Source organism: Mytilus edulis, chromosome 14 (assembly GCF_963676685.1).
Source record: "Mytilus edulis chromosome 14, xbMytEdul2.2, whole genome shotgun sequence".
NCBI lineage: Eukaryota > Metazoa > Mollusca > Bivalvia > Mytilida > Mytilidae > Mytilus > Mytilus edulis.
In genome coordinates this window covers 3,051,776-3,065,887 of record NC_092357.1, presented here as the reverse complement: position 1 = coordinate 3,065,887, position 14,112 = coordinate 3,051,776, and the positions used below count along the sequence as shown (strand labels likewise).

At 35.4% G+C, this 14,112-nt stretch overlaps 1 protein-coding gene across 2 annotated transcripts in view; it reads right to left on the bottom strand.

Moving 5' to 3' along the window:
* Positions 1-788: 788 nt before the first annotated feature.
* LOC139503538 (uncharacterized) overlaps positions 789-14,112 on the bottom strand; it is a 15,228-nt gene continuing 1,904 nt past the window's right edge. The window contains exons 1-4 of one of the 2 annotated variants that reach the window (XM_071293337.1): positions 11,247-11,393; positions 7,764-7,844; positions 3,138-4,036; positions 789-1,082 (exon numbers count right to left, since the gene is read on the bottom strand). In XM_071293337.1, coding sequence (XP_071149438.1) covers positions 901-1,082; positions 3,138-4,036; positions 7,764-7,789 — 1,107 coding nt within the window. In that variant the 5' untranslated portion in view covers positions 7,790-7,844; positions 11,247-11,393 and the 3' untranslated portion in view covers positions 789-900. Of the gene's footprint in view, positions 1,083-3,137; positions 4,037-7,763; positions 7,845-11,246; positions 11,394-14,112 lie in introns of those variants that run through there. The other variant, XM_071293338.1, reaches the window with a different exon arrangement.

The following is a 14,112-nucleotide window of genomic DNA, read 5'->3' as shown; positions in this document are numbered from 1 at the left end:
AATATAAGATAAAAATCAAATAAAATTCATGAATATGTGACATGGCATAACTCAATGTTGAAACTGTTGTTGGAATTTTCGAAATTGACACAGTTACCATGGAAACAGCAAAAATATCAAAAAATCTAAAATGCTCAAAACTTATTGAAATTTGATTTAGATTTAAACAGGCAAGTAACGATTGGACTTTTGAACTTGGAATTTCCAAAATGGCCGCCGTTGCCATGGAAACTTAAAAAATGTGAAACATTGAAAAATACCCCAAACTTCAGGGAAATTACCGGCAGATAGGTTGAGATGTTTTTTTTTGTGTTTTGACTGTTTAAAAATTCTCAGATGGTTGAAGTTTAGTGACAATGTGGTTTGAGTGCCATCTGCTATTGCTTGCAATGGCAAATCTAGTAATCTTTCTTATTGTTTCACAGTTTTTTGTCCAGAATATTTCTCGGAATTGTATGTACCAATGATGATTGAACTTTACCGTAATGTTAACCCCCACTTGATATGTGAAGACATGACATCCATCTTTGGAATTTTCAAAATGTCCACAGTTGCCACAGAAGCACTTCAAATTAGATTTTTTTTTAAATGCTTTAAATTTGTTTTGATGCATATCATATTATTTTCATTTAATATACAAAGATTTCAAAATGGCTGCCGTTAAGTGGCATTTGGCAGACCAGGTGACATCCGCTATTGTTCACAATGACAATTCTAGTTAAATTTGCTCTCCTCCTAAATATATGTGAAATATTTGCCACTTGACAGTAAATAAAAACAAGATCAACTCATATATGAAATAATTCATAAAACTAAATAAATTATGTTTAATTAATAAAATCTCCCTCAAAATACCTTTACTAAACCGTTTAAATCAACACACTACCTTTTATACATTTATCAACTGGCTTTGTTCTGTAATAGTTTTCTTACAATCTTGTCCAGTCCAACATAACTAAGATTATTTATATCCCTACTACTAACACGTGGTTGTAACACGTAAAACAACACGGCTAATACACCTCCCATGAATATTATAAACTCCATCCGGGTGAACATCTCATGACTCGTGGATGATATATCTGAAATTAGAACATTAAATATGTATATTAAAGTTTATCTTATTCTGCATCAGTTTATCCCTTTCTGAACCCATTGTATATTAAAAAAAATATCAAGGTGTTGTTCGTCTGATCTCAATTCTGTATTGGTCAACATCATACTAAGAGTTTTCTTGCTTTCCTCTGAATTTCCTATTGTGACGGCATGAAAAAAGGCGACCATGCCTGATGACGTCACATAGAAAGAACACATCATTTGGCAGATCTATCGAAAAGAAGGAATAAGTTTGCTTGCATATTGTTAGAAAATCAGTAGAGAAACAGATTCCACCACACAACCTCGTGGAATCCGATATTTATCCAATCTCGACAGTTCAATTTTAGATATGTAAAACGCTCGGCGAGATTCGTGTTTTGAATTTAAAAATATAACTGTCTCGAATGGTGAAATATCGTTCACACTCGATGCAGTGGTAGAATCTATGAGTGAAATTCCTTCTAACACTAACGATGCAAATGGCTGAGCGCGCATTTCTTTCAAACATACGTTTGCAAAGTTAACATAAACTTTGGCAAACTATGCACAAGCTAAAAATGCGTCTGCAGTTTGTCGTTTGTTAGTACAAACGCTTCATTGTTTCTAACTTCAACCTGATTAAACGATGCATCTGTTTCTACGTATGTAAAAAGTATGTTTACCAACAACATGTGCATGCATTATTGAAAGTTCAAACAGGGTCAGTAAAGACTTATTAAACGATGTATTTGTTTCTAATTTTGTAGCGTTTAGAAAACAACTAAACACGCGACACAACATTTACAAAATTTTGGTTAGAAAGAAATGTACTCTATATATATATTCACTCACAGATGTGTTATACGGGCTGCATTTCTTTCTTACACAAACGATGCAAACGGCTAAGCGCGCACATGTTTTGATCATTTGTTTCTAACATACGTTTGCAAAGTTTACATAAACTTTGACAAACTATGCAGTCGCTAAAAATGCATCTACAGTTTGTCGTTCGTCGTTTGTTAGAACACACGCTACATCTGTTTCTAAATTCAACCGGATTAAACGAGGTATTTGCTACTACGTTTGTGAATCGTCTGTTTACCAGCAAGATATGCATGCATTTTTGAAAGTTCAAACAGGGTTAGTAAACAAAGATTTCTACTTTTGTAGCGTTTAGAAAACAACAATCCTGGTATCTATAATGAGTTTATTTTCAATGATATAACATAACTTTAATAATAAGAATTGCAAGCTTAATTTTTTTTATGTAATTGTCAATGTAAAAAGTAAAATCACAAAAATACTGAACTCCGAGGAAAATTGAAAACGGAAAGTCCATAATCAAATGACAAAATCAAAAACTCAAACACATCAAACGAGTGGATAACAGCTGTCATATTCCTGACTTGATATAGATGTAGAAAATGGTGGATTGAACTTGGTTTTATAGCTTCCTAAACCTCTCACTTGTATGACAGTCGTTATTACATATTCACTGATAATATTCTCTAGGGCCGAATGGCGATAATAAGAATGACAAAATAAGAAGCAGCCTGTTCATTTGCATTCCATAAGAAAAATGATACAAATGATATATGGGGTTTACATAAATCATATCAGACTGATATTTAAGGGAAGTCAAAGTACGGAAAGTACTACATAAGAATAATGTTTCAGTCAAGGAAATGTGTTGATCGTGTTTTCCTATTAACGGTGACAAACCTGAATTGTAGTTCTCTAAATGTTGCGTACTGTGCTTTATAAAAGATTTTTTTAGTTTTTTGGGTTGTAGCTGAAAATTCAAAAACCAAAAAATTCAATAAACAAGCATACAAAAACTAGCAAGAATACAACATTTGAATAGTTGTGTTTCTAAATTCTGCAGCATCAATAATTTGTGTTTTTTTTTTTTTGTATATTATAGACGTTAGCAAACGATTTCTTGGAATTTTAATTTACATCGAAATATTTTCGATTTCTTTATCTTGGCAGGACAATCAATTTGAAATTAAAAGTTTTTTTTTAATTTTTATTGTGGCAGGACAAGTGCCGTTTCTTACCTATAAATGGTGCTTTGGAATCGTCGTGTTGCTTCTGCACGTGCCAGATATATGCAGCAATCAAAACACAAGTACCAAATAAAACAGGAAGAATGTTTATAGATTCACTTTCTAGTATTTGATGCAATAGGTATCCCATCATAAGATACGCGGATGTCTCTAAAACTGTTTTTGTACACATCACGTGATTATATAATAAGTATAACACTGTCACAGAAGCTAAACCAGACATAGATGACACTAGCATAAACGTCCCCAAGTTAGATTTGTTCGTAAATTCTAAAACGGGTACAATCACAACAATAGTTCCGGCAAAGAATATACCAATAGCTCTCAGACGTAGTGTGACCTTGATGTTTTGATCTTTAAAATGTTTAAGGCATATCAGCTTCAACACAGTTGCAAAAACAGAGGAAAACGATAAGTAATCTATTCTATTCATGGTGAAATCTTTATTGACACCAAGCGATACAAACAATGCGCCTAAAGACAGCAGACCAGTGGTAACCATGGTGATATGTTGTATTCGAGCTCCTTTACAAATAACAAGACAGATCAGTACAATGATTGGTATAAGAGGTGGATATATGTCCGTCCCTCTGTCTACAAGAGGTACATTGTCGTAATATTTCAACAGACCACTTGATAGTACATGGAGGAAAAAGAAAATTGTAATCGCTTCGGAATTATCAACAATCATTCGGAACTCCTCTGTTTTGAACGCAACTAGAATGAATACCAGTTCAATGGCTGCTGAAGCCAGGAGACTTTTTATGGTCCATTTGTCCTCAAACAGATCCTCTCCTTCTATCAAACATTTAGTACCGTTCCATTGTAAAAATAAACTCCCAAATATTAGTCCGACTATTGCAAGTTGTTTCAATTTCGGTTCCAACTTCCTGAAAAACAATTGTAAAGAATATAGATTCATTAATTTGGAAAACTAACCCTTGTAATGCATCGGCAAAACATGTGTTCAAAAAGAAAAGACCTAAAAAACAAACAAGTCACCTAAACCCTATATACATAAGAAACTTAAGAATGTGTAACTACACGAGCTCCAACTCATCCTAACAAGCGGGTTTGGACAATTTATGCACAGGATTAATTAGTGTAGTAAGTTTAACTTAAAATTGACCATGACTTTCAATGTATATAAACATAAGGAAGATTTAGTATGCAACTCTCCATCGAGGTCACGACCTGTTAAAGTTAACCATTATAGTATAAAGTACGGCCTTGAACATGGAGCCTTGGCTCATACCAAACAGCAAGCTATACGTTTTTTTTTTGTGGTGATTTATATTTTCTAGTTGAATCAAGTTTTTACTTTTACTGCCACTGTACGGGTTTTTTTCGTCGTGTGCACAATACAAATTGTAGTAATGTCCGATTTAGTAAATAAACATGTAAAGTGTTATTACCAAACCAAAATTAGTTTAACAGTAAGTTAAATGGTGACTAAGATAAACAAAGTGTTTGCGATATACCCTGCCTCTAACACATGTAACAGTGACGAATATGTTTTGACGGATTGACTGACAGATGGACGGACGGATTCCTTAACGGAGACATGGGCGGATGAATAGACACGCTGATTAATGTAAACACTGACAGACGGACGGACGGATGTCTTAACGGAGACATGGACGGATGGATAGACACGCTGGTTAATGTAAACACTGACAGACTGACGGACGGATTCCTTAACGGACATATGACCGGATGGATAGACACGCTGATTAATGTAAACACTGACAGACGGACGGACGGATTCCTTAACGGACACATGGACGGATGGATAGACACGCTGATTAATGTAAACACTGACAAACGGACGGACAGATTCCTTAACAGACACTTGGACGGATGGATAGACACGCTGATTAATGTAAACACTCACAGACAGACGGACGGATTCCTTAACAGACACATGGACGGATGGATAGACACTGATTAATGTAAACACTGACAGACGGACGGACGGATTCCTTAACAGACACATGGACGGATGGATAGACACGCTGATTAATGTAAACACTGACAGACGGACGGACGGATTCCTTAACAGACACATAGACGGATGGATAGACACTGATTAATGTAAACACTGACAGACGGTCGGGTGGATTCATTAAAAGACACATGGACGGATGGATAGACACGCTGATTAATGTAAACACTGACAGACGGACGGACGGATTCCTTAACGGACACATGGACGGATGGATAGACACGCTGATTAATGTAAACACTCACAGACAGACGGACGGATTCCTTAACAGACACATGGACGGATGGATAGACACTGATTAATGTAAACACTGACAGACGGACGGACGGATTCCTTAACAGACACATGGACGGATTCCTTAACAGACACATGGACGGATGGATAGACACGCTAATTAATGTAAACACTGACAGACGGACGGACGGATTCCTTAACAGACACATAGACGGATGGATAGACACTGATTAATGTAAACACTGACAGACGGTCGGGCGGATTCATTAAAAGACACATGGACGGATGGATAGACACGCTGATTAATGTAAACACTGACAGACGGACGGACGGATTCCTTAACGGACACATGGACGGATGGATAGACACGCTGATTAATGTAAACTCTGACATGCGACTACCAAACAAAACCAGATGTACATAAAGTAAAGGACATGTAGTGGGGTTTTGTTTAACATGCAATTTAAGTACAAACATTTCGGGAATTATTAAACGATAAACATTCAATTTTTAAATTTTATAAAATCAGAAAGTATCTCCATTTTATACTAGAACATTAATTCTGCCATGTCTAAAACCGGTAATTGTTTTTTTTTCAAATTCAATTACATGTTTGTTAATTTTAAAAGCATGCTTTATTTCTATTTTTCGAGAAGTAAAACAATTATCAAAGTGGATTGTTGTACAGTGAATCTTAGTCATTTCGTACCAAAACCATTTCGTACCATATGGAAGAATTAAAATGCATACTATTTCGTACCATATGGAAGAATTAAAATGTATACCATTTCGTACCATATGGAAGAATTAAAATAATGTAAACCATTTCGTACCATATAAAAGAATTAAAATGTATACCATTTCGTACCATATAGAAGAATCAAAATGTATACCATTTCGTACCATATAGAAGAATCAAAATGTATACCATTTCGTACCATATAGAAGAATCAAAATGTATACCATTTCGTACCATATAAAAGAAGAAGAATTAAAATGTAAACCATTTCGTACCATATAAAAGAATTAAAATGTAAACCATTGCGTACCATATAAAAGAATTAAAATGTAAACCATTTCGTACCATATAAAAGAATTAAAATGTAAACCATTTCGTACCATATAAAAGAATTAAAATGTAAACCATTGCGTATTATGCATATGGAACATTATACCATTTCGTGCCAAATTGAAGAATTATAATGTTTACCCTTTCGTATCATTTTTGAGAATGTAAGGTATATCATTTCGTTGCATAAAATTATGTAAGAAAATAATGCTGAACATTTCATACCAAAATGCATTGTAAGCTATTTTTGAAATTAGTTATACTTGTTGGTACGAAATGCTACAGCCATTTTTTCCATACGGTATGAAATTGGTCATTATGGTACGAAATAGTTTCTTACGCTACGAAATAATCTATGGTCATGGAAGGAAATGACAAGTTCCTGGTGCGAAATTGTTATTTTCAGGTACGAAATGGCAATGGTACGAAATGGTTATGGTACCAAATGACTATAGCTACCACATATCATTCTCATATCACGAATTTGTAAAAGTGTGCAATATAGTCAACCTTCAAATCCACTATAATCAATTAATACTTGCACCACTATCATATTGCTGACCAATAGCAGCCCTATGTATACACATTTAATTCTCGAATGTATACGCTATATCGTATATAGTTTGATATTTTCATCACTCCGGGCATCAAATATAGTTAAAGTCATAAGAAACGAGTGACCGGTGAAAAATAATGTTCTTCCAATTCTTGAACCAATGCATACAAACATCATTAACTTAGTCTTCTGTGCACAAATTTATCATTTTTTTCGTGTAAATTTCGTATAATCGTCATTTTTTTTTCAACCGGTCAGTGTTGTTGTGAAAATATGGCAGGTAATTAAAGTTCGTGTTTTGAAGCCGAAGTTTCACGATTGTCACCTGTTTGTCAACAATCGACAAAAAATCAACAAAAAAGCATGGTAAGTGAGCACATGTTTAACATGTAAATTCAGATAATAGTTTATTTTAAAGGACATCCATGCGTATTGTGATCACCTGATTTTTACGAGATGGGTCACACTGAGGTCACTTTGCATACGGAAAATATGTCGGGGGTATTGCTTCCTGGAAGGAAGCAATTAAAATAAAGTAAACTTCTTCTAACTATGAATAAATTAAAGAATTTTCTTCAGAAAAAAGTATATCTACATAAGTCCTTTAATATAAACTATCCATTGAGTTATAAAAAAACATATGCATAATTTTTTTTAATTTGAGGTTTCTTATGACTTTAACTTATAACAGCCCTCCATACATTTATCTAAAACCGCGAATGAATACGATATCGTTTATAATTTAATACTTACATGATAAACGTTGGTTCTTGTTTCATACCGTTCCCTTATTTTCCACAAAAATGAATGCTTAAACCCATTGATCTCATATATCTACAATAAATAAAATACATACATTGACGTATATATAGCTATCAACAAAATCGTGGATATTATAATAAAGATCAATGCCTTTGGTAAAACAAGGCTTTAAATATTTTATTTTATTTTATTTAAACATTACAACAGATTTACATGTAATGTATTTAATGGATTCACTTTGTAAAATGTTCAAGGATTTAAACTTGATTTATACATAACATCTTTTTATACCATACATTAACTAAATAAAACTCTTATGGTATTTTACAAGTATCAACAAAATTACGGATACAAATCTTTAAAAGTTTCGCTCATTCCCATAGTTTGTATCATTCCTAGTTCCTGGAGTTTTCTGTATTCTAACATAGTTTGTGTTTCCCCATTTCCAAATATCTTGAAGCTTGTCCCCACTTTCCCATTCCAATTTTATTATATACTAGTATGTAGCTGTTTACATTAGAACTATTAATCATATCATATGCACAAAAAGAAATGTTATAAGATGTTAAAACGTTTCCGTGATTAATTCCTCACCATATTTTCAACATATGCTATTGCATGTATTATATATATATATATAGATAGACAATGTTCAGTGTTAATATCAATCAACCATGCACTATCGCAGTTACGATTATCTTCTCAGTTTCTACTACCGAAATTACGATAATCACTTTTTGGAATTACGATTATCATTCCGATTTTTTCGACGGGAATATTTAGGCGCTTACACAATTATAGTGCACCGTTACGATTCAAATATGATGTAATAGTATAGAAAAACCTTGCAACTGAGTAACTATTGACCAAAAACATGCTACATTTGAGAAAAATGACTGAAATATAATATCTATTTCTGCTGTCGCCATATTAGGATCGTCGTAATTCCAGTTACGGTTATCAGTTTAACACCAGTGATTATCATGTTGTTCAACTTGTAAAATATTGTTGAACAACAGAAAATGAACGACTCGCTATGTCATTAAATATAATCAACGGTTTAAATAATGACAAGATGAACAACAGAGCCCAGGTAGAACGTTTAAAAGATTTATTGAACGTTTGTTGCACAACGTCCAGTAGCAAATATTACATTATAATATATATAGTATAGGACAAGAACACATTAACTTAACATCCATTGCATAATTATGGTTGCACAGGGACAGAGATAAAGGAAGCTTAGGAAATGTGGACTGCTACTGAAAAATGAAGGTGCATGCATGTTAAAGTGGGGAGGGGGTGAATTTGCCTTGACACTTGGTATTTAGGAATATCAAATTTGTTGCAAAGGAATCATGTATTTTCAGGTGCATGGAGAGTAGCTTCATGTGACACCGTTTTATTGTGAAAAAAACATGGATAGTACGGTCCAGACCAAATCCTCGGTCTGAAAGCAGCGCTCTTACAAAAAAAAAGCAAATGAAGACCTTTCGTGTTTCAACAAGTTAGACGATCTCGTCTGAAGCCTCGTACTAAATACAGTATTCTTACGGGATAAGCCAGGGGTTCAACTCGTTTTTAACGTCGATCTCATTCATCCAGACGCTTAAGATGCACCGACCATTCATTTGTTGTGGGATGGGGAGGGGGAGACGCTTAAGATGCGCCGACCATTCATTTGTTTTGGGATGGGGAGGGGGAGACGCTTAAGATGCGCCGACCATTCATTTGTTTTGGGATGGGGAGGGGAAGACGCTTAAGATGCGCCGACCATTCATTTGTTGTGGGATGGGGAGGGGGAGACGCTTAAGATGCACCGACCATTCATTTGTTGTGGGATGGGAGGGGGAGACGCTTAAGATGCACCGACCATTCATTTGTTGTGGGATGGGAGGGGGAGATGCTTAAGATGCACCGATCATTCATTTGTTGTGGGATGGGCAGGGGGAGACGCTGAAGATGCACCGACCATTCATTTGTTGTGGGATGGGCAGGGGAGACGCTGAAGATGCACCGACAATTCATTTGTTGTGGGATGGGGAGGGGGAGACGCTTAAGATGCACCGACCATTCATTTGTTGTGGGATGGGAGGGGGAGACGCTTAAGATGCACCGACCATTCATTTGTTGTGGGATGGGAGGGGGAAATGCTTAAGATGCACCGATCATTCATTTGTTGTGGGATGGGCAGGGGGAGACGCTTAAGATACACCGACCATTCATTTGTTGTGGGATGGGGAGGGGAGACGCTTAAGATGCACCGACCATTCATTTGTTGTGGGATGGGCAGGGGAGACGCTGAAGATGCACCGACAATTCATTTGTTGTGGGATGGGCAGGGGGAGACGCTGAAGATGCACCGATCATTCATTTGTTGTGGGATGGGAGGGGGAGACGCTGAAGATGCACCGACCATTCATTTGTTGTGGGATGGGGGAGACGCTAAAGATGCACCGACCATTCATTTGTTGTGGGATGGGGAGGGGGAGACGCTAAAGATGCACCGACCATTCATTTGTTTTGGGATGGGAGGGGGAGACGCTCAAGATGCACCGACCATTCATTTGTTGTGGGATGGGCAGGGGAGACGCTGAAGATGCACCGACAATTCATTTGTTGTGGGATGGGCAGGGGGAGACGCTTAAGATGCACCGACCATTCATTTGTTGTGGGATGGGCAGGGGAGACGCTGAAGATGCACCGACAATTCATTTGTTGTGGGATGCAGAGGGGGAAAGCATGAAATATTTTCTCGGAACAAAACACAAATTTTATCTTTAATAAGAAACATTAAAAAAAATATTTCAATAACGGACTGTCAAGACCAATAAAAAAAGATAAATAGCTGGAATGTGCCGTACTCGTGTTACTTAGCAAAACAGTAATTTAAAGTCATAAGAAACCTCAAATCAAAAAAAATTAATGCATATGATTTTTATAACTCAATGGATAGTTTTCATTATAAAACTTATGTACATATACTTTTTTCTGAAGAAAATTCTTTAATTTATTCATATTTAGAAGAAGTTTACTTTATTTTTCCTTCCAGCAAGCTATTCCCCCGACATATTTTCCGCATGCAAGGTGACCTCAGTGTGACCCATCTCGTAAAAATCCGGTGACCACAATACGCATGGATGTCCTTAAAATAAACTATAATCTGAATTTACATGTTAAACACGTGCTCAATTTCCATGCTTTTTTGTTTATTTTTCGTCAATTGTTGACAAACAGGTGACAATCGTTAAACTTCGGCTTCAAAACACGAACTTTAATTACCTGCCATATTTTCACAACAACACTGACCGATTGAGAAAAAAAAATTGACAATTATACGAAATTTACACGAAAAAAATGATAAATTCGAGCACAGAAGACGAAGTTTAGGATGTTTGTATGCATTAGTTCAAGAATTGGAAGAACATTATTTTTCACCGGTCACTCGTTTCTTATGACTTTAAAATTACTCACAAGTTATAATCGAATCTTGTACACGTATTTATCCATGACAAACACATATCATCGTGAAACATTATTTGATGTCACTGTAACAGATGATGAAGACGTCAATCTATGTCACGTGATTGTCGTGATGACTTAATTACAAAAGATTTGACGATCATCTTTAAAGAAAAATCAATTGATCGAAATCTGTTGTTTAAATCTTTTTTTCTAATTTATTTTAAATATCTAATATGATATATATATAAGGGGCAGATCCAATTAATCGAAGTCTGTTCGTTTTTTAGACTCTAAATAGAAATATGTTGATTTGTCTATACGTGTGTGCTGTTACATTTTAAAACCATTCGAATGATAAAACTGTCACTGTAAAAATTAGTGTATGATAGGGACAGAAATTAGCCTTGTAAAAGTTCATCTACAAACCCATGAGAGGTGTTACCTGGCCATAGTAGTGTGTATCCGGAATTAAAATAGACTTTCGGTTAATCTAACATGCTTATGAAACAACAAAAAGCATGTCATGTGAATTGACAAAATGTTATATGCAGATATTTGCCAATGAAAGAGAGAGGAAGGGATGGAAAGACATCAAAAAGGGGGATCGATGACAACAACTTGCAATATTCACGACTTATAGATTTAAACACGGCCTGAAAACACTGACTGGCAAGATTTCAAACAGACTGTAGTAAGTATACGGTCTGAAACTAATGACCAGATTTTGAACAGACTAATACAGACCATATTTCGAACATACTATGAATACAAAAGTAACATACGGTTAAAGACTTTTATTAGTACGGTTTTAGAATAAAATACTGGTAAGATTTCTAATAGACAGCATATATATAGGTACGGTTTAAGAGTATTGGTCCGATTATGAACAGACTGGTGTATAACGGTACGGTCTGAGAATACGGACAAGATCTTTAACACATTGTTGTATAAGTACGGTCTGAGAATACTAACAAGATCTTTTACAGACTAGTGTATAAGTACGGTTTGAGAATACTGACAAGATCTTTTACAGACTGGTGTATAAGTACAGTTTGAGAATACTGGTCAGATTTCTAACAGAGTGTTTACAAGATCTTACAAGTATGGTTTGATAATACTGGCCGGATTTCTAACGTAGTGGGTCCAGGTTTGTTTTTTTTTTTTGGGGGGGGGGGGTACGGTTGTTGGAAACCCCTCTTTCTCCTGGGTTTGGACCCCTTCTTAAGAATGGCTGGATCCGTCCCTGCAGACAACGTATAACTACGGTCTCAGAGTAAGAATGGCTGGATCCGTCCCTACAGACAACGTATAAGTACGGTCTCAGAGTAAGAATTGCTGGATCTATCCCTGCAGACAGCGTATAAGTACGGTCTCAGAGTAAGAACGGCTGGTTCCGTCCCTGCAGACAGCGTATAAGTACGGTTTAAGAGTAAGAACGACTGAATACGTCCCTGCAGACAGCGTATAAGTACGGTCGAAGAGTAAGAATGACTGGATTCGTCCCTGCAGACAGCGTATAACTACTGTCTGAGTAAGAATGACTGGATCCGTCCCTGCAGACAGCGTATAACTACTGTCTGAGTAAGAATGACTGGATCCGTCCCTGAAGACAGCGTATACGTACGGTCTTTCGGGTCGATCCGGCCCAAGTCGATCCGTCCCAAATCGATCCGGCCCCAATAAAAAATATATTTATAAGGAATAAGAATAAAGATATATATTAATTGTAATTCATAAATGTTTCTGATTTTTTTTTTATTATAATGTAAAAGGTGTATGGTGTACAATAAAAAAAAAAAGGCATTTGAAAAATATTTTCTTTAGATGAGCATACAAAAAGGGTTCTGATCTTCTATCTACAATATACTAGAAGTAAAAAAAATATGAAAGTTTCACCTTAGTGAAAGATGATGATGTCGGAATCGTTATATTTTTGTGTTTCTCCAACTTGAAATGTCTATGATTGTCTATGTAATGAAATAACTCAGTGATATTTGCATGGATGGCACGGTTAACTATTCGATACATGGGTGTAAAATGGCAACTTCATTCTTCTTGTGTTTGTGTTACTTCCACTTTTTATCAAAATGTGAGATCTGCTTATTGATTTGTGCACAACCCGAAGACTAATTCTACAGCCCGAGGTAGATAAATTGACTTTAAATGCGCAATGCATACTGCTTTAACAAAAATTTCATGCTCCTACAATCAACGGTTCAAGGTACTCAGATTAATTATCTTTAATATATTTTTTCCGGAATGGTTACTATTTTTGCAGAAAAGTAAGGTATTTATTTCCGAAAACATAGACTTTTTTTGCGGAAACGTAAAACGCCGACTGTGATTCAATACGTCTTATCTTGTGTTGTAACAAATAGCTACATATACAACGGTACAGGCCGAGCCCCAAGCTGATACATACAAATTTTGTTTTTCTTTTAAGTTCTTAAAATTCTCAAATTGAGAAATGTTGTTTGATTTGCCTAGTCCTTTCTATAAAATAGAAGACAGAATGCGTTTGTTTTTATATCACAATGGCTTTTCCTTGTGTGTTATGGGACCAACATGTGCATTTAGTGTCATTGGTTTGTTATTTTCTTGCAATAAAGAATAATACTCATATTACTTGGGTTTTTTTATCTACACACAACTATTCAAAGTATTGTCAATTTTAAGAAAAATAAATTGACTGTATTCGATATTACAAAAGAAAAACAAGTGTAACATGTGTTATAATAGCCTCTGATGTTACCTGAAAAAAATACAATTAATTATTATTATATAAACACCAAACACCAAACAAAAGATCAAACTACAAAGACCTTGTTGATAACGTAACTTTAATTAATCAGGATTTGATTGAATTAAGTGATTA